Below are 18902 nucleotides of genomic sequence, written 5' to 3'. Positions count from 1 at the left end.
TGACCAAATGATAATGATGTGTTATTATATAGCACTTACGCTTAAGAGCTTTATATAGAAAAAATATACACCCAATATCACCCAACCTGTGTTGGTACTCATTTATCGACCTCAGAAGGATGAAAGGCTGAGTTGAGGCGTTTAAGAACAGACTTAATCAGTGACCCACCCCCTGAAGTGTGCCCGAAATAAACCTTTAATGAGTCTAGCAATTATTGTATAGAATTCCAGAAAGACACATTATTTGGTGTTCCTATTCTTTCTTATTTAGGGTCAGTGCTGAAAGTGTTAGACATGTGGCACTTCTGTTCTTATTTTTCTTAATTTTTTTAAGGGGCCTGAACAAGAAAGCCAGCTACTCCAGAAGTAAAGAGCCAAATGGTGCTGGCCACAGCCCAGGAGCTTGCATTACAAAAAAAAAACATTTTAAAAAACCATATTTTTTAGAGGTCGCAAGGGAGACCTCAGAGGTCGCAGTTGCGACCTCTGGCGACCCCTAAATGACACCCCTGACCTCTGTCATAACTGCTTTCACCATTAGGCCTGCCTCTTCCACCTCCCTCTCTGCCTTCTTCACCGTCTGCATACCTTATGTATTTGTGAACCCTACCTCTTCCATCTCCCACTCCACGGTCCCATCCTGTGGTAGTGGCAAAACCCGTTGTTGTCAGCCCTATCTCCACCACTTGCCGCTCCATCATCTCCCCTTCTGTGGCAGTGGCAAACCCTGTATCAGCCATGCCTCCTCTCCTATTCCTGATCCGACCCCCAATTGCTTTCCCACCTTAGGTAACAACTGCACTAGCTTTGGCTGTTTTAGCTTTTTTAACTATCTAGGTGTGGCACAAAAGGGGAAAGGAACACGGGAAAGGACAGGGAATACTTTTTCAGTGAGGGAAAGCAATGATAAAAATGCAAGACGAATTGTCCAAATAAACATACAAATATACAAAAGGGGCAAATACAAAGATAAAGAAGGACTCAAATGAAATATACGGTCAAGAAAGATCATCAAACTACTCAAAGACTAAATAAAAGTTCTCTAAAACATAAGTAGTGCAAACATTTGCTCCTGCCTAACATTACCCACAAAGTTAACATGAAAGAGATTTGGTTCTTACTTAGGGCCTTTGAACGTCCCTGAGAACACCAAATCATGACAGGTGATTCAGTGACTCTGCCTGACCTGCCGAATAAAACACTGCCCTCCCGCTCAAAGCTTGCAGGCAATTTCAGGCAACATTATTGACTGTCAAGTGGCACTTTGAATATCAAGCTGCGTATTTGGTTTGAGACAGTTTATTTTTAAGTCTAACTAACTAAGGACTTAGTAAATCCATTCAACTGAGACAGTATAAGACTCCACTCTTAGTATAAGGCTGTACCACCTGAGTTCAGGGTAGCATAGACAGAGCAGCCAGGCTTATCTTAGGAGGTTGTAGAATCAGTACAAAGACATTGTATTATACATATGGTCCAAAGAAACACTGACACACTATGTATTGTAAAAAGAAAGGGTTTATTTTATATTCAAGCAGACCAAGAGATTCTTGGGCAGGGATGTCATTTGGGTGTCAGCAGTGGTCGCTACTGCGACCCCTTTGGTCTCCCTTGCTACCCCTTTGGTCTCCCTTGCAACCCCTAAAAATATTTTAAAAAAACATTTTTCTTTCTTTTCTTTTTTAAATGGATGCTCCTGGGCTTTGGCTAGTGCCTTGTGGCTCTTTCTTTCTGGATTGGTTGACTATCTTGTTCAGGGCTCTGAAAAAACAGTGGGTTCCACAAGTGTAACACTTTGAGCAGGGACCCTAAATAAGAAAGAATAGAAGTAACACATAATTTGTCTTTCAAGAATTCTATACAATAATTGCTAGACTAATTAAATGTTTATTTCAGGCACACTTCAGGGGTGAGTTGCTAATTTAGTCTGTTCTTAAACACCTCAAATTCACAAGGCTGACAAAAACTTCCAAAAGCATTTATAGTAGAATAAGCATCCATTTTGGAGTATGTATTTTGGTTTTCGCAAGTTGCAATTATAGCATGTTTTTTATGCCTTTGTCTCTGTTACGATCAACCGAAGACATTCCATCTCGATGTCCTCAGTCACTTTACAAGATCCTTGTGGCTATAAGCTTGTGCACAGTTAGAAATGTTTGACCATAGCACATACAGTGGACCTTGATTTCATTGTGCTAGAATTAATGCTTTGTTGTAATGTGCCTCTCTTTCCTATCACCCTGGCATGCTGTTCAGGATGTTTGTTTGAATGTATGAGGTAACGAGTGCCCAGAGTACGGGATGCCGTGGGAGTGCGCTGCTTTCCCTGTGCTACTTTAAATTCTTTAATACACAGTTATGAACCCTCCCAATGGTATGTGTTTTGCCAACCTCTGAAGCCTGAAAAGTAGATCCATGCAGGCTTGACATGTGGCCAACCCACCACCAGACCTGCAGATGAATTGGCCTCCTGTTAAATCTCAGTTACCAGTTTTATAGTATCCACTACAGAGTGTAATTTGCTTTCTGACTTTGAGATCATTCAGGCATGTAATTGCTCATTTTACTATAGCTGGTAAGATAGCTCAGTGGGTTGAGCGCTCGCTGCTGTGATGTGTGTGTGATTTGCAGGTTTGAATCCAGACAAGGCCAACTCAGCCTTTTATCCTTCTGCAGTCGATAAATGAGTACAAACACGTAATGGGTGATATTGTATGTATATTTCTTCTATATAAAGCGCTTAAGCGTAAGTGCTTAATAATAACACATTATCATTTAGCCTTGGACGTCTGCTTGCATTCATAGTAATTTGGAAATATGGGCCTATATACACTGAAATTAACAATACATATGGTGATCCATTTTTGTATGAAATGTATTTCAAATTACAGTGATATTGTAACCATATTTTTCGTAGTGTACTTAGGAACAATGTGATGTTACTTCCTGTTTTGTCAAGGGGTGAAAGGTCATGCTCCATCACTTCCTGTGATGTCACTTCAGGGTGGGGTCAAATGACATCACTTCCTGTGATGCCATCAGAGGTCAAGGGTTGTGTGATGTCACTTCTGCTACCCCAGGCATTTTGGTGAAATGACGTCCCTGTTCTTGGGTAAGTAAGTACTATCATAAAGCATATAAACACATTATAAAAACACCACACTATGCTTTAAATACACAGATCAAAGCACAGACCTTATTTAGAACACCTAACAGTATTTTTAGGGGGTAAACACCATAGATTTCTTTCTCATTACTTTACAGTAATACAAGGATAGTAGACCATGTCAGTATTGCAGTGACACTTAAAAGGGAAATCACATAGTCAACAAACTTAGTCTTCTACCACTTAGCCACAAAAACCTGGAACAACATCCCAAAAGAAATGAGGAACACCAAAGATCACCTTAAATTCAGAAAATTACTAAAAACCTGGCTCTTCAATACCAGAGACTAAAACCGAAGCAGCAGTAAGACAAACGACTAAATGGGAAAGGACAGTGACAAGCCCCAGAACCGACTGATAAGCACTCAGGGCACCGGGAGGGGTGACGCCAGACAGAGTGGTGCACATGCGAGACCCACGGAGACGGAGGTAACAATCCCAGCCAATCCTTACCATCCCCTACCGCCCTATAGCTACAAACTAGGTACCACTGGGTTGTGGAACTGGCGAGATACCACCAATCACCGCACTAACTGAGATATGTACACTGGCAGGTGCACTAGCCATGTGGGGGTGGTGAGGAACATGCAACATTGTTGACGGAACGGGCGGAAGAGGCAGCAAGATGCTCAAGGGGCCTCGAATACAAAACGAGCATGAACCTCCAGAGGCACATGGTGCCCAAGCACCCCATCGAGCGAGATTACTCGAGCCCAACTGGTCAAACAAGGATAGAGATGCCAACTAACCAATATCACTAACAATTTCCTCCTCTGCATACACCTCTCAAACTCCAAACCAAATACAACCACAAACCTACAGCACAACAAACCGCACAAACTTCACCACACTGCAACAACAAAACAATAAACGCACATAGACTCACACATCAGTACACAATGAGTACCGGCTTCATACACCCCAGGCCCAGCCGACGGACCCACCGGGCTGAGGCTGCCAACAGTACATCACTGCTCTCTTGCCCTTTTCCAGCCTCCACCCACTAACTCACCCGCCCTCCCTCTTTCAGAGCTGCCAGAGCGCCAGGGGACCACTCCGGTGGTGATAGTGCGCGGTGCAAATGTCCTTTAACATTGACATTAACTTGCAAACATACTTTTCTGAATAGTGGAACACAGATTCAAGCAACAGTATATACCTCTACTACTTTTGTGATAACACACAGTTACACTTGGTGAGTAAGACCGTTTTGGTGTAATATACAATTACAGTTGCTTTCTCGCCCAGAACTCTTTACACTCATTTTGTATGCACCAGGTGGAGCAGGGTCAGCTACACCTAAAGGAGCACTTTTCAGGAATGGCACACAGCTATTCTAGGCAGGTAAGACCTAATGTTGTAATATTCTGTTACAGTTGATTTTTAAGATCAGTGGAACACAGATTGAGATAAGTAATAACAGCTAACACAAGGTAAGTAAAACCTATATACATTTCAAATGGTCTATCAGCAACTTAAAGGTAAGTATAACCATTGGCAGACTTATTCTGGCAGGCTAACAGCGGGTCAGGAGAAGCAAGAGCCTATTGGGGACACTCATACATTTATCCTAACAGGAATAGTAAGGTGAAACCAACAGCATTACATTTGGGGAAGAGACACAACCAATTCACAGGTGAGTAACTTAACCTTATATATACTTTTCAGAATAGTGCAACACACTGTGGGATGTTTTCACCCACGCATCCAAGCCCTACAACAGTACTGTGAATTGCTGGTAGCAGAAACATCAGAATGGCCACTGGAAAGCATGCTGCTCGCCAGAAATCACCAGAAAAAGCGCAGTGAAAACCTGACAGATAGGCCACCATCCACTTTTGCCTCTGTCAGTGTTAATACAGGAGACCATTGCCAGACCCCATCCTTTGGCTGCACACAGAGCAAAATCAGTGCAAAGGAATACAGAGCTGTTCAAAAATCTGTTTTATTTGGTGTCAAAAATTGCTAGAATCATGGCTCACAAAACCACCATAAAGATCCAACCTTCTTGGGGGGTGTTCCATATTACTCTACTGCAAGAATCCACATCAGTACAATATCAGCAAGAATCCTATGCTATTAAAGTAAAATCCCCTTTTAAAAAATAGACAGCTGTCAAAATGGGTGCAGTACCGTTGCTCGTCTCCGACAGGCGCTGGCGATCTAAATTCTGACAGGAGAACTGTATTTCAGAAACTAAATATGCCAAGCAAGAGAATTCCATCAAAATGCCATATAGAGTGCCACCCAGTGATTTCATGTTGAAAATGACTTGGTTTAAGGTGATATTGCTTATTTTAAAGTTTACAATATTATATTTTTGTATAAGGAACTAAGTTGCAAGTGACTAGAAGGCAGCCTGGTGCAGTTCACACTTCAAAAGGTTTGCTTTCCCATGAGAACCCTTCACACCTCAGGCCTATACACCAGAGGGCAGGATATTGCATGGTCATGTTAATCAGATGGAGAGTGGAACCCTGGTCTGCTGCCCTCAGTCAAGACAATGGATTCTTTCAGCTGAATAGGATATGCTGATTTGGGTGTGCCTGAACAACACTGCTCTGGGAGAAACAAGACATGTGACCTCTGAGTCAGAGCCAAGCTTCTGGGGGCGGAGATAAACCAATGGGTGAATTCAATTGAGAGCAAATATATGTTTTTATAAAATTGCAATTTACAAAGTGTTCCAAGCTGACAGAAATGTACAACTTTGAGAGTCTTAAAATGAAAAATGCACTCACAGTTCAAGACTAAGTTGGACGCCATGGGATATTCTGAGGCCAAGCCCCGTAATTATTAATATTGTGGATGCAGTGTTTATGCTAGAAACCTAAGAACTTCCAGTAATATGCTCAGAGAGGGTGTGTAGGTCTGTGTAAAATTGGGGATCGGACCAATATTGCGAAACCCATTAAAATTGCGAATAAGTTGTCATTTCTGAACTAAAGCTCTTAGGAAAATCAGAGTTGGAACAGAATGCACCTTAATTATTCTGTGATGTGTACATGTATTCTCAACAACTTGTGTATCTGGGAAACATGTTTTGTTATGAAAAATTGATTTCTAAGTAAAAGCAAAGGGGAGGGATTACAGCTAAACCATAAACACAGCATCACTCTGACACACTAATCCTTTCTCCAGTCAGGTCACAGGGAATCCTCTAACCTATCAAATCCTTAGTAGGGTGGGCATGAAGAGTCAGCCTCCACACCCACTTTGAAAACACATAAAAAGAGACTGCTTTGTACAGGCAAGGACACTTCTCTTTCCACTACTCACCGATTCCTGCAAAGCGCCCTGCCAGACCAGATCCAGATAAAGACTCCAGACTCCAGAGACTCCAGATTACAGATAGATTCAGAGACCAGACTCTAGAACCCAGCTCTAGAACCTTAAGCAGGGGCCTAACCCAAAAGCTGAACTCTTCTCAGCAGGCCTCAGAATCCAGCAACCTATCCAAACTATTCAACAGCCTTGCCATGCTGTTCGCTTCTAGCCCAGAACCCCGTGCCAGAACCGAGATCCAGAGAAAGCAGAGCTGTATCCAGAACCCATCAGATCCAGTTCAAGAGACCAGACCAGACCGCCGGGCAGTGCTGATAGCAGACCAGAGGCCGTGCTGTGAGCAGAACCCAGAGGGCCTGAGACCTGTCCGGTGGCGAGAGAACCGCAGCCCAAACCTGACCAGATCTGTGACGAGGTCCATTCTATTCCATAACTAGAAGTGAGTATCCAGTCTAGAACTGTACAGAACTAATCTCTAAGTCTAAAGTAATCTTATCCCATTAATTTCAACCAGTCCAGAACTGCATTCAGAATTTTGTGTCCATCCTGTGATTTCAAATCTGTAAAAGCGTCATCTGTCATTCTGAAATGTTGACTTTATTTTTGAAAATCTACCTCCACAAAAACGTCCGTATCTTTTGAACCGCACGTCCTAGAAGCGAAATTTAAGTGTCATTTTAAAGCTAAGATCGTCAGCTTTCCAACAAACCCAAAAAGGTATAGTTGCGGAAAAAGTGCTGCAAATTGCAATTTAGCTCCATTTCGTTTTCTGTCAAAATAGCTGTCTTTTGCTTGCAACTGCTGACTTTTGTTTTCAATCTGATAATCATTCATGAATCATTGCTAGTGTTGACCTGTACCAATCCAAAGTAACTATCACATACCCTGAATCTTCTTTAGTGAATTAAAATCATTTTTAGCATATTTTTCACTTCATTGCAATCACATCTAAAAGGACTTGGCCTGCTTTAAATCATACCTGTTCTCTCTAAGCGTGCTTGGGGGAACTGGGATTGAACTGCATTATTAATTGTATTCTTGAAACCTGTGTGTCCTCATTTCCATCTCTTCCTATTGCATAAGGGGGGAGTGGGTTGTCACAAGGGAAAAAGTGATCATATTATCTCTTGCTGAAACCATAACGAGTTTATTTCTGTGTTGCCTTCTTTCCCACTATTGCCTTTCCTTGAACAATAAAAGTATTCTCTGCTACCTTATCCTTTTTATACCAACTACTAAGTGATTAAAGAGAGTGTGCTATTGTAATATTACCCATTGTTGACCACTATTATATTCATAAGTTTGCTATCAGATATTATTTTGTTCCTAAAAGTCTGATATATATATATTGTTTAATTTTTCCAATAAACCTTTTAATTTGCAAAACAAACCTACTTCTGGGCTCAGTGAGGTCAGGGGGATCCAAAGAGAGGGGCGTTATATAAGGGTTCATCATCCAGATTTAAGAACTTTGACATAAAAATATATATTTTGGGTTTGTTGGAAAGCTGACGATCGTAGCTTTAAAATGACAGTTAAATTATGTTTCTAGGACGTGCAGTTCAAAAGATACAGACGTTTTTGTGGAGGTAGATTTTCAAAAATAAAGTCAAGATTTCAGAATGACAGATGACGCTTTTACAGATTTGAAATCACAGAATGGACACAAAATTCTGAATGCAGTTCTGGACAGGTTGAAATGGATGGGATAAGATTACTTTAGACTAAGAGATTGGTTCTGAACAGTTCTAGACTGGATACTCACTCCTAGATTTGGAATAGAATGGACCTTGTCAAATATCTGGTCGGGTTTGGGCTGCGGTTCTCTCGCCACCGGACAGGTCTCAGGCCCTCTGGATTCTGCTCACAGCACGGCCTCTGGTCTGCTATCGGCACTGCCCGGCGGTCTGGTCTCTTGAACTGGATCTGATGGGTTCTGGATACAGCCCTGCTTTCTCTGGATCTCGGTTCTGGCACGGGGTTCTGGGCTAGAAGCGAACAGCACGGCAAGGCTGTTGAATAGTTTGGTTAGGTTGCTGGATTCTGAGGCCTGCTGAGAAGAGTTCAGCTTTTGGGTTAGGCCCCTGCTTAAGGTTCTAGAACTGGGGCCTAGAGTCTGGTCTCTGAATCTATCTGGAATCTGGAGTCTCTGGAGTCTGGAGTCTTTGTCTGGATCTGGTCAGGCAGAGTGCTTCGCAGGAATCGGTGAGTAGTGGAAAGAGAAGTGTCCTTGCCTGTCCAAAGCAGTCTCTTTTTATGTGTTTTCAAAGTGGGTGTGGAGGCTGACTCTTCATGGCCACCCCACTAAGGATTTGATAAGTTAAAGGATTCCCTGTGATCTGCCTGGAGAAAGGATTAGTGTGTCAGGGTGATGCTGTGTTTATGGCTTAGCTGTAATCCCTCCCCTTTGCTTTTACTTAGAAATCAATTTTCATAACAAAACATGTTTCCCAGAACCAGTTTGGGTTTGGCAGGTAGGATCTACATTAGATTCTTCAACTGAATCACGACATGGTGAGGGTGTGGGTTCGAAGGTGGAGGTATCGCACTATTTGTTAGTGTAAAATAATAGGGAAGTAACGATTTGTTCCTTCTTCCTATTTGTTGGACCACTGACCCTAAAATTACTAAGGGGATGGATTAGTGAAACAATGTATATGGGTATGTTGCAGTTTCCTTGGCATTTGCTATACTAATGCATCTCGCGAATATCAGGACTAAATGCAGACAGAGAGTCCATTTAAATGGCTTTTTTTTGGGTAAGAGGTAGATCACATAGGTCTATCCCCTAGTTTTGACCTAAAATATTATGTGATAAACTGAGTGAGAAGAGACAGAAGTTTATATTTTTAATAGTATTTTAACTGTATGTTATTTGTTTGTTTTTAGACATTTGTTAATGTTCACCTATCCTGATGAAGACACACACAATCTGTCAAGTTGAAACTATTTGCCAACTGGGAAGCCCTTTTTTAAAAGAAGACCTATATGTTTGGGCACCGATAGTCGATATTTTGTTTGGAGTGAACAATTGTGAAAAATATAGTGGAAATGAATTGGAACTGTTTTCTAAAATCTTAAAATAATGAAATGTTTTAGGAACAAAATTAGTTTGAATGAATGTATGAATGCATGTTATCAGGATGTTTTTCTTTTCTTTTTTTAAAAATAAGAATTAATTAAAAATGTTCAGTGATTTTGATATATTTTTATACTCAAATCAGAATAAAATAAAATGAATGATTTAATATTTATAACCTTCTGCATCTTTCTCACCAGTTTCTCTCGATATCCTGGTACCATTTTTTGTTTCATTATATGGCCTTACCTCAAGGTGCCAGTGTTTGACGAGGTTCCCACCATTGGGTTTGTTGAATTTAATCCGTTACAGGTGGTTAATGTCTCCATTCCAAGCTTGCTGATTGGCTAGAGAGCAGTAAGAAGACCAAAGGAGAAGCACAGAATGCAGGCTTCTTCAGTGGTAAGACTCGAGTCTGAATTCTGCAATTTGTGATCGTTGAAAGAGATGAAAACATGCTCTAAAATATGTTGGTACAACATCCGTCAATGAAGGATAGAAAGGTGCATCACGGACAACAGAAAAGAAGAGGTGGCAAAGGCAAATAGTTTGGTTTTGATATTGTCAATGGAAAGAGGGTGCATGAATAACGAGAGAAAGTGGCAACAGAGGAAATGAGAGGTGGGTATGAGTGAGAGAAAGATCTCTTGCTGACAAATTGCCCACACTGCCCTGTTGTTAGGCCCCCCTCCCTTGTATCTCCGCTTCCCTCACTGTGTCCTTCCCCCTACAACTTTATATAGCGTCTTGTTGCTTCCCAAAGCTACGTCCACGTGCAAATAATAACCTGGTAATAATAATAATAATAATAACAACAATGGGTGAGAAGCAAACAAATAAAGTCTGTCAAGGGATAGAGGAAGAGTGAGGAATGAGTGAAAGAGGGGCAAGCAGGAAGGGACAGGGTGGCGTTCATCATGGAGGGTAGTGAAGTGCACAGGGAGGGACACATTTTTCCTAAAGGTTTAGTGGAGGTACAATGCCCAAAAGTTAACAATCGATCCAGTAGAAATCATTTCAAAATAGTCAACTCGAATTTATATTAGGCAAAACATATCCCAGGTGGCTTCGTGTCAGCTTCAACAAAATGCGGTGCTATAATTTGGAATTTAAACCATTTGGAATACAGTACAATGGGAAACAGACCATCTATTTCAGGGCCTATTGCACACACTGCGCTCCAGAAATGAATAGATCAGTTCAAGGAAAGAAGATCCTTTATTTACTTGCGAAAGAAAGCAGGGATGTTGCTGTGACAATGCATTATGCCCTTAGACTTTATCAGTACCTCATTATTCCATAACAAACCTTGGCTAAAGAGTGATGCAGGTATGTTGTCCTTAAAAACATGTAGATTCTTAGAGGGACATTTTAGTTGCAATGCAATGCAATGCAAAACAACTAAACAACAAAACCACAAATATGTAAATTTTATGATTGAATAGGAAATTCAATTGTGTCACTGTCATCGTAAAACAACCATAAAATGTTTACAGTTGTTACAGTTGTTAGCGTGAATTCTATTTGTGTTGTCCTTCCTAATCAAATTAAAAAAGCCCTTAATGTGTTGGGTGCTCTTCTTTTTCTTTAGCTCTCTTTTGTTTTTCCTGTTGGCAGCGCGTTTATGTGTATTCAAGGTCAGACTGGGACAAGAAATAGGCCCGGACACCCAACAAAAAATGGCCCACCCCTCGCCGCAAAAAAGTGGCCCACCCCTCGCCTCACGACCCCTGACCTCTGATGACATCACCGGAAGTGATGTAATTTGACCCCACCACAAAGTGACATCCCAGGAAGCAATGAAACACAACCTTTCACCCCTTGGCAAAACAGGAAGTGGCATCAAATAGCATTGTTTCTAAGTACACTGCGAAAAATATGGTTATGATTTCACTAATGTGATATACATTTCATACAAGAATGGATCAGCATATGTATCATTAATATCTGTGTGTATAGATCCATTTTGTCAAATTACTGTGAATGCAAGCAGACGTCCAAGGCCAAAAGATATGTTATTGTATAGCACTTACGCTTAAGCTCTTTTTTTATAGAACAAATATGCATACAATATCACCCTACCTTTGTTGGTACTGTTTTATCGACCTAAGAAGGATGAAAGGCTGAGATGGCTTTGCTGGGATTCGAACCTGCAGATCACACACACATCGCAGCAGCGAGCGCTCAACCCACTGAGCTATCATATCGGCATATATGCATCTACCATCAGGCTTCAGAGGTTGGCAAAATAGGGAAAGCAGCGCACTCACAGGACATACATACTCTAAGTACTTGTTACCTCATACTGAATGAGGTAACGAGTGCTCAGAGTATGCAAACAACAATCATGAACAGCATGCCAGGGAGATAGGAAAGATAGACACATTACAACAAAGCATTCATTGTGGCACAATGAAGTCAATGGCCACTTGATGTGCTATGGCCAAATATTTCTACACTGTACAGAAGCTTTTAGGCACAAGGATTTTGCCAAGTGACTGAGGACATCGAGATGGAATGTCTTGTGATGATCGTAACAGAGAGAAGGGCAAAAAAAAGAAACATGCTATTACTGCAACTTGCGAAAGGAAAAATACACAGTCCGAAATGGATGCTTATTCTTCTCTAAAATTGGTAGTTTATCACTAATATCACTAATATATATTTGTCACTAATACAACCCCTGGACTCGCGGCACAGTGACAGCCGGCGGCAGACCCGGCCCCTCAACTTTGCATGCATGCAAACCAATCATCAAAGCAAGGTAACATGTGTTACCTTGCTTTGATGAATTATGCCATCGCAGGTGGGTTTTTTTCCCAATAATTTTGAGGAAAAAGAAATTTGGATTTTTTTTTCTCCAAATTGGCCCAGGCATGGGGAGAAAACGGCCCCCACTTTCCAGGGACGATTTTGGTTCGGCCACGGCCCGAAAGGCCGAGGGGCCAATCCGACCCTGTGTCTATGTTGTTCGTGTTGGCATATGTCACATCATGTGCAGCACATGGTAGTGCCTGATTTACAGTCATTTTACATTCACACCCCGAGAAGGGCGCTCAGCAATCAGGTGGCTGGCAACACTGGTGAGAGCACACATTGTACCACGCGTGTTCCTCCAGCCTCCCTGCTGCTGCTGCCATCTTGATTGTGGGGAGGCAACACACTCCTTCCTCCACACATACCTATGCTCCTTCCCTCTCATGGCTGCCACAATAGAAATGGAAAAGGTACTCAGTGCCTTTTATGTTAACTATGACAGCAAGCATCCTGTGTGTTTTTTTTTACGGGAGATTGAGCTCACACAATGTGTGTAGAACCCAACTGCCCTAAGCAACAAAAACGATTCCCTGTGGTGTGAATAGCAATCACCCCATCGTAGGGGGCAGGCGTACAGGGACCTGAGCCCTTGCTGAGGCTTTGTGCGTCCCCCTAAGTGGGCGTGATTGCTACTAGATTGCTACTATAGTGGTGGTGCTATTGTGGCATTCCAAATGTGTATTCCAAATGTCTGGCAAAAGTTGGAGTTTTGTTGTTTTGTTCTGAAAACAACACCCCATTACATGTTATTTCTGAATTTATTTGTACTTTTGTAACGAAGCATAACCGTATCGTTGCTTTAACCATTGTGTTTTCTGTGAGTTTTTAAAATGTTCTATAGTATCTTACCATCAGTGATCATTGGTTGTCGTCTATGTCTATGCCCAATATGAACTTTGACCGCAGCATGACCTTCAACCTGGACCGGAGAGCCCCCATTCCACCTGATGACCCCCTGAGGATGAGCTTGCGGATGCGCTAGACTACATGGATTGTCAAAACATACAAAAGTCAACCAATTTTACATATGCGTGAAAATATTCATGTAGCAGAAACACCGTATTTAGGCAATAAAAGGATCGCCTTGCACTTTGAAATGTGCATTACATTCAGAGGGCTTGAGGTTTCTTTCAATGTGTAATCAGAGATATTGTGCAGAATGATAACGAGGCAGCTGAACGGCAGGTTTTTATTGTCAGGGAGACATGTTGCAGTGACATGTAAGTGCCTGAGGTTGTGCTTTTTCTTCAGCAAGACTTTGAAAGTAGGTGAAATAATAAAGTTCTCTCACAGCATATTGACTCTCTCTCAAGGCACATTTACACATGAATAGAAAGAGGGTGCGCCTGCCGGCTTTATCAGCCCTCTCTAGTGCTGCTCTTTGGAGGTGCACATGAAGCGTCATGCAACGTCGTGCCATGGGGAAAGAGGGGAATTTGCTAATCAACCCATTAAACAGCAAATCCAGCTGGGTTTTCCAAAGGAGGAAATGCACAAGTGGGAAATATTTCATGTGCATATTTATTGAGATAAAAGGAAAGAAAGACTGGATGTTCTTGTTGGTGTACGGCCCAGCCCTAATGCTCTTCAGCAATGACAGGAACCACAATATCAATAAAGAAGTAGTGCATTTAGTTGCAGAGTTCCACGCTGAGCTCCCAAGCATCTGCAAGTAATCGTGCGGCAGAAGCTGTAGTCTTTGTGCCCCACAGTGTCACCGAAACAAAGACACAGCCGCAGCACAGGCGCTGTCCTCCTTGCAGTCAATTCCATAGGAATTGCATTCATTTCCACCAAAGGAGCATTTAGTAAGTCAAAGCGCATGCTCTCTCCCAGAGGGAACCAATGAGCCCCCAACTCTTTCAATGTTTCACCATTGCACCCACAGAACATACAACATGCACTGGCGTAATGGGGGCCCCGCGTCCCCCAGGGTGTGGGGGCTCCTTCCACCACATGTCCTGGGAGGGGGGACCCCTTGGACTTAAAAAATATATATATATTTATTTATTTTTTAGTCACTCTGTCTTCATATAGAAATTATTTATGTTATGGCGTAACAGAAATAATTTCTTTATGAAGGCAGATTGACTACAAAAAGAAACTATTTATTTTTGAAGTTCGAGGGCACCCCCCACCCCATGACATGGAAGCCTCTAGGCTGGAGATCTCCATATGATAGGTGGGGGAGCTCAATGACTTCAAAAAGAAATAGTTTCTTTTTGAAGTCATTCTGCCTTCATAAAGAAATTATTTCCATTATGGTTCAGTCCTTAACGGAAGTAATTTCTTTATGAAGTTGGAGTGACTTCAAAAGGAAACCATTTTTTGTATGTAATAGGGCTCCCGTCAACCCCATGACGCATGCGTGTGTGAGTGTATGGTGAAAGGGTGCACACTTAAATGTATGGGTGGCTGGGAGTGCGTGTCGAGTGTATGGTGACAGGGTGCACACTTAAATGTATGGGTGTCTGCCTGGGTGTGCCTGAATGATGAAAGGGTGCACACTTAAATGTATACGTGGCTGCCGGAGTGAGTGTATGGTGAAAGGGTGCACACTTAAATGTATGGGTGGCTGCGAGTGCGTGTCGAGTGTATGGTGACAGGGTGCACACTTAAATTTATGGGTGGCTGCCTGGGTGTGCCTGAATAATGAAAGGGTGCACACTTAAATGCATAGGTGGCTGCCTGTGTGAGTGTATGGTGAAAGGGTGCACACTTAAATGTATAGGTGGCTGTCTGTCTGAGTGTATGGTGAAAGAGTGCACACTTAAATGTACGGGTGGCTGCCTGGGTTTGCCTGTATGGTGAAATGGTGCACACTTAAATGTATGGATGGCTGCTTGGGTGTGCCTGTATGGTGAAAGGGTACACACTTAAATGTATGGGTGTCTGGGTGTGCATGTTTTTGTATGGTGAATGGTGTGTGTGCTTGTGTTCAGGGGCGCAACGAAACCTACATTTCAGGGGTGGGGGTGTGTGCTAACCCTTCAAATGTTGGAAGCAGTGCTAACTTCACGGGTGGTGGGGGGGGCAAACTTATTTGTGTGGGGCTTCTAACTTCAATGTGGCAAGCAGTTAACTCTCTCCTTTAAGTCTGAAAGCACCCACATATGGACTGCTGTGAGAATAAACGCGCTCCTGTCCTCTCTCTACCCTTCCAATCACTTCCCTGGCATGCAAGTACTAAACCCACATCAAGATTTCAATTGCTTAGTGAATTATGCATTTGAATGCAGGTACTAACAGTGAAATGCTTTACGTAGTAATTGCTGGGCCTTTGTTAACAGCGAAACCCACGTGCCATTTACCATCTGTGTCCTGTTCTGACCAGCAACGGCTCTGTATGTCAGTCAGGGCGAGTCAACATAGCACAAAATTTCAAGTGGGTGACTGGGAGGAGGGCTGAAGGCAAGTCAGCTCAATGTTGTTGCACCACTACTTGTGTTTAATCGCTTGGTTACTTATTGGTAATCTTCATTACTCATAGCCCTATTCTTCCTCGTCCCAGTATTTGTGAATGAGGCACTTTAACTCATACACAAGTACTGGGATGAGGTAGAGGGACATGGAGGTAATGACTGGCTTAGTTACCTGTAATCTTCATTATCCTAGTCCCACTCTTCCTCATCCCGGTACTTACCTATGAGGCAAGGAGCCTCATACGCAAGCACTTGGACAAGGAAAAGGGATGTGGAGGTAATTCTGGTCTGAGAATCTGATTTTTGGGGGTTGCAGCAGGGGATGGGAGAGTGAGGGGAGGTGTGGGGGGCCGGGGATTGTGCATTAAATTGTAACGGTCATCCATGTCCAGGCTAATCAGGCATGATATTTGGTATTAGTGGCTAGAGAGGCATTTTGGTCATTTCTAAGTTTGGTTGAATTTTTTTTAACTGGGCATCTCTGATAAAGCAGTCCTGCTAAGTGTAGTTACCTGGCTAGACAGACATTTGGGTGCTTCCAGTCTAGCCGTTTCTTACTGGAGCATTGTATATTATATATTTTCTGGTCATCTGTGATAAAATAACCAAGATAAGTGTTATTGCTTCGACTGGCATTTTGGTGCAACCAGTATAGATATGTCTAAATGAGGCCTGGCATGCTTTACTGTAATTATGTTATTATGTGTCTAGACTGATCTACATTGTGCAGCCAGTTGCACATGTTTTCACATGTTTTCATTGTGGCGTTGCATTTTTAATAGGAAAGCATTATATTAATTAAAGCATTCATGTTCCTGTGCACTGGTGGTGACTTGCATGTATTGGATTTTTGGATTGGTGTTACCCTACAAAACAATTGTAAGCGCTCTGGCCTTTTAGCCAATTTTCTCTGAAAGTTTGCTGTATAATGCATTAAAACACATATTTAATCTTTCTCCTAGTGCAGTGTGCGGCGTACCCCTGCAGCAGCATGTTTGTGAGTATTGCGCAAGCATGGTAATCTATGCCAACCCAGAGTGGCATGGCTCGCAGAGGGGCTCCCAAATGTTGTGTTACACCACTTACAACATGCATGGGAGTGGCATGAGTATACTGCTGGTACATCATCTACCGGGTAATATTGAGGCTGGTGGCAAGGATGCAGGTGGAGTTGGCAGCAAACTCTTTTTGCCATATACTGGCAGAAGATTTGTGGGTGTCCATTTCAAAATGATGTTTTGGTGTTGGGGGGAATGCCTACAGCTGGGATCCTCAATGCATATGTTAACAGCAAAAACACAATCATATGTGTACTTCAAGGTGATCAAATGCACACAGTACATATCTGATGATAAACATAATCAAAATATTGTAAGCAATGAGAAAAGGGAATTCAGTTGGGGTGGCAGCTATGTAGTGTCTAGATTACAATGGAGAAGGAATCCAATGCAACATCCAATGGCTGATGGCACTGGTTTCATTTTAGGGATAGTATACAACGAGCCACACCTTGAACCCCGTTAATCTCCATGCAGATTCACTGCCCCACGCCAAAGTACTGAAAGCAGGATAAAACTTGTCCTTGATAACTAAACACGTTTTGCAGAGGTCTGGCCGTGGCCAGAAAATGCACATTTAAGTAGACACAGCCTTAAGCCTCTGGAGCCGGATGCTTCCTTGGGGGATGTGTGTATTACGTCAGTCCACTTTGTGGATTCATTGGGAGGCAAAGTCCTAGATAAATCTATGGAGGGAGTCGGTGAATTGCTGCAGATTAGCAAGGGACAGGTTTAATGAGCTCTACACAGAAGAACAAGGAAAGGCTGCCAGCAAGGCACCCATAACGAACACTTCAGAAAACAAACTATTAATCATTCTTTGCCAGAGTCACAGGGACTCCCCAAGGTCTGAGAGTATCGCTGGGGTCTGCAATCCTAGTGTATGCACACTCGGTATGTGAACTCAATCTGCACACACTCTAGTGTGCACGGAAAGATATCCAGACCATGCCATACTGTCAGGTAAAGGATTACAGGTACCTACCACTGCACGTTTGTGATCTGCCAGGGTGGTATCCATTCCACCCGGAGGTAGCGGAAGAGCCAGACTGTGTGCCAGCACAGCAAGAACAGCAAACAATGCCCCGGCAGACGCCATGCTCTGGAGACTCTCCCCGAAGGCTCTTCAGTAGCAGCAGTCTTGAATAGTCTGTCCACAATTTAGGGTACAGCGCTTAAATACCACACATTTTGTGGCGGGAGGCATTATTCACTGTGTGGGTTTCCTTATACATCCTGGCACCTTCTCTGAAATTAAGGTCAAAGTGCTTTTTCGTTGGCATCTTAGAATGAGATCACAGTGTAAACCCACTCAGCCTTCTTTTTCTGCATTCTCATGCCACTCGTGTGATGGCAGAAGGTCTAAAACAATACAACCATTGCCTGCATTCCAGTAAACCTATTGCAACACTTGCTTCAGCAGGTTAATCATTTGCCACAAACCAAATGATGGCTAATATAAGCATTTTTTCCAAGCAAGATGACCATGCACGGTGCAAGTCACTATGACTCCCATTCTGCAATGTTCCGCTCTTGCGGAGTGCTTGCTTGTGCCCAGCATCAATTGCTTACCGTAGTCATGTTTCCTGTGCCTGCACAGTTACACAGGCATTATTGAGACAAACAGCTCAGACTTTTGTATACTGAAAGTGGGGTTTGGCTTGTCAATATTGTCATAATGGGCCAGATTTCAGAAATATGCAACAGTGCAAGTGCAACGTTGCACTGTATTAGCACTAGGGCAACGTCTTTGCATAAAAACATTGAGCCATACTAGAAAACATTTTTCATGGTATAAGCACTAAGGGAAAAATTGCCCTAGTGCAAAAAACGAAGACTTTCAATGCATTTTTGCACCGGTGCAAAGCTTGCACTAGTTGTAATTCCATTCCATGTTAGTACTAGGGCAAACCTTGCTCTGGTGCAAAAATGCATTTAAACCACATGATTTTTGCATCAAGAAAATGTTTGCCCTAGTGCTTGTACCATGAAACATTGCACTTGTCACGTTGCGAATGTGTTCAAATATGGCCCCAAATGTTTTTTGCACTAGGTCAAACTTTGCCCTAGTGCTA

At 42.5% G+C, this 18902-nt stretch overlaps 1 protein-coding gene across 1 annotated transcript in view; it reads right to left on the bottom strand.

Moving 5' to 3' along the window:
- Window positions 1-18031, bottom strand: part of MMP7 (matrix metallopeptidase 7) — an 85374-nt gene extending 67343 nt beyond the window's left edge. Inside the window, exon 1 of the mRNA XM_069639054.1 lies at window positions 17813-18031. Within this exon, the coding sequence (XP_069495155.1) occupies window positions 17813-17926 (114 nt within the window). The 5' untranslated portion in view covers window positions 17927-18031. The remainder of the gene's footprint in view (window positions 1-17812) is intronic.
- Between the last annotated feature and the right edge of the window lie 871 nt (window positions 18032-18902).

Source organism: Ambystoma mexicanum, chromosome 7q (assembly GCF_040938575.1).
Source record: "Ambystoma mexicanum isolate Mex_15411 chromosome 7q, UKY_AmexF1_1, whole genome shotgun sequence".
Taxonomy (NCBI): Eukaryota; Metazoa; Chordata; class Amphibia; order Caudata; family Ambystomatidae; genus Ambystoma; species Ambystoma mexicanum.
The sequence above is the reverse complement of the archived record's forward strand: the minus strand, read 5'-3'. Positions and strand labels throughout refer to the sequence as shown.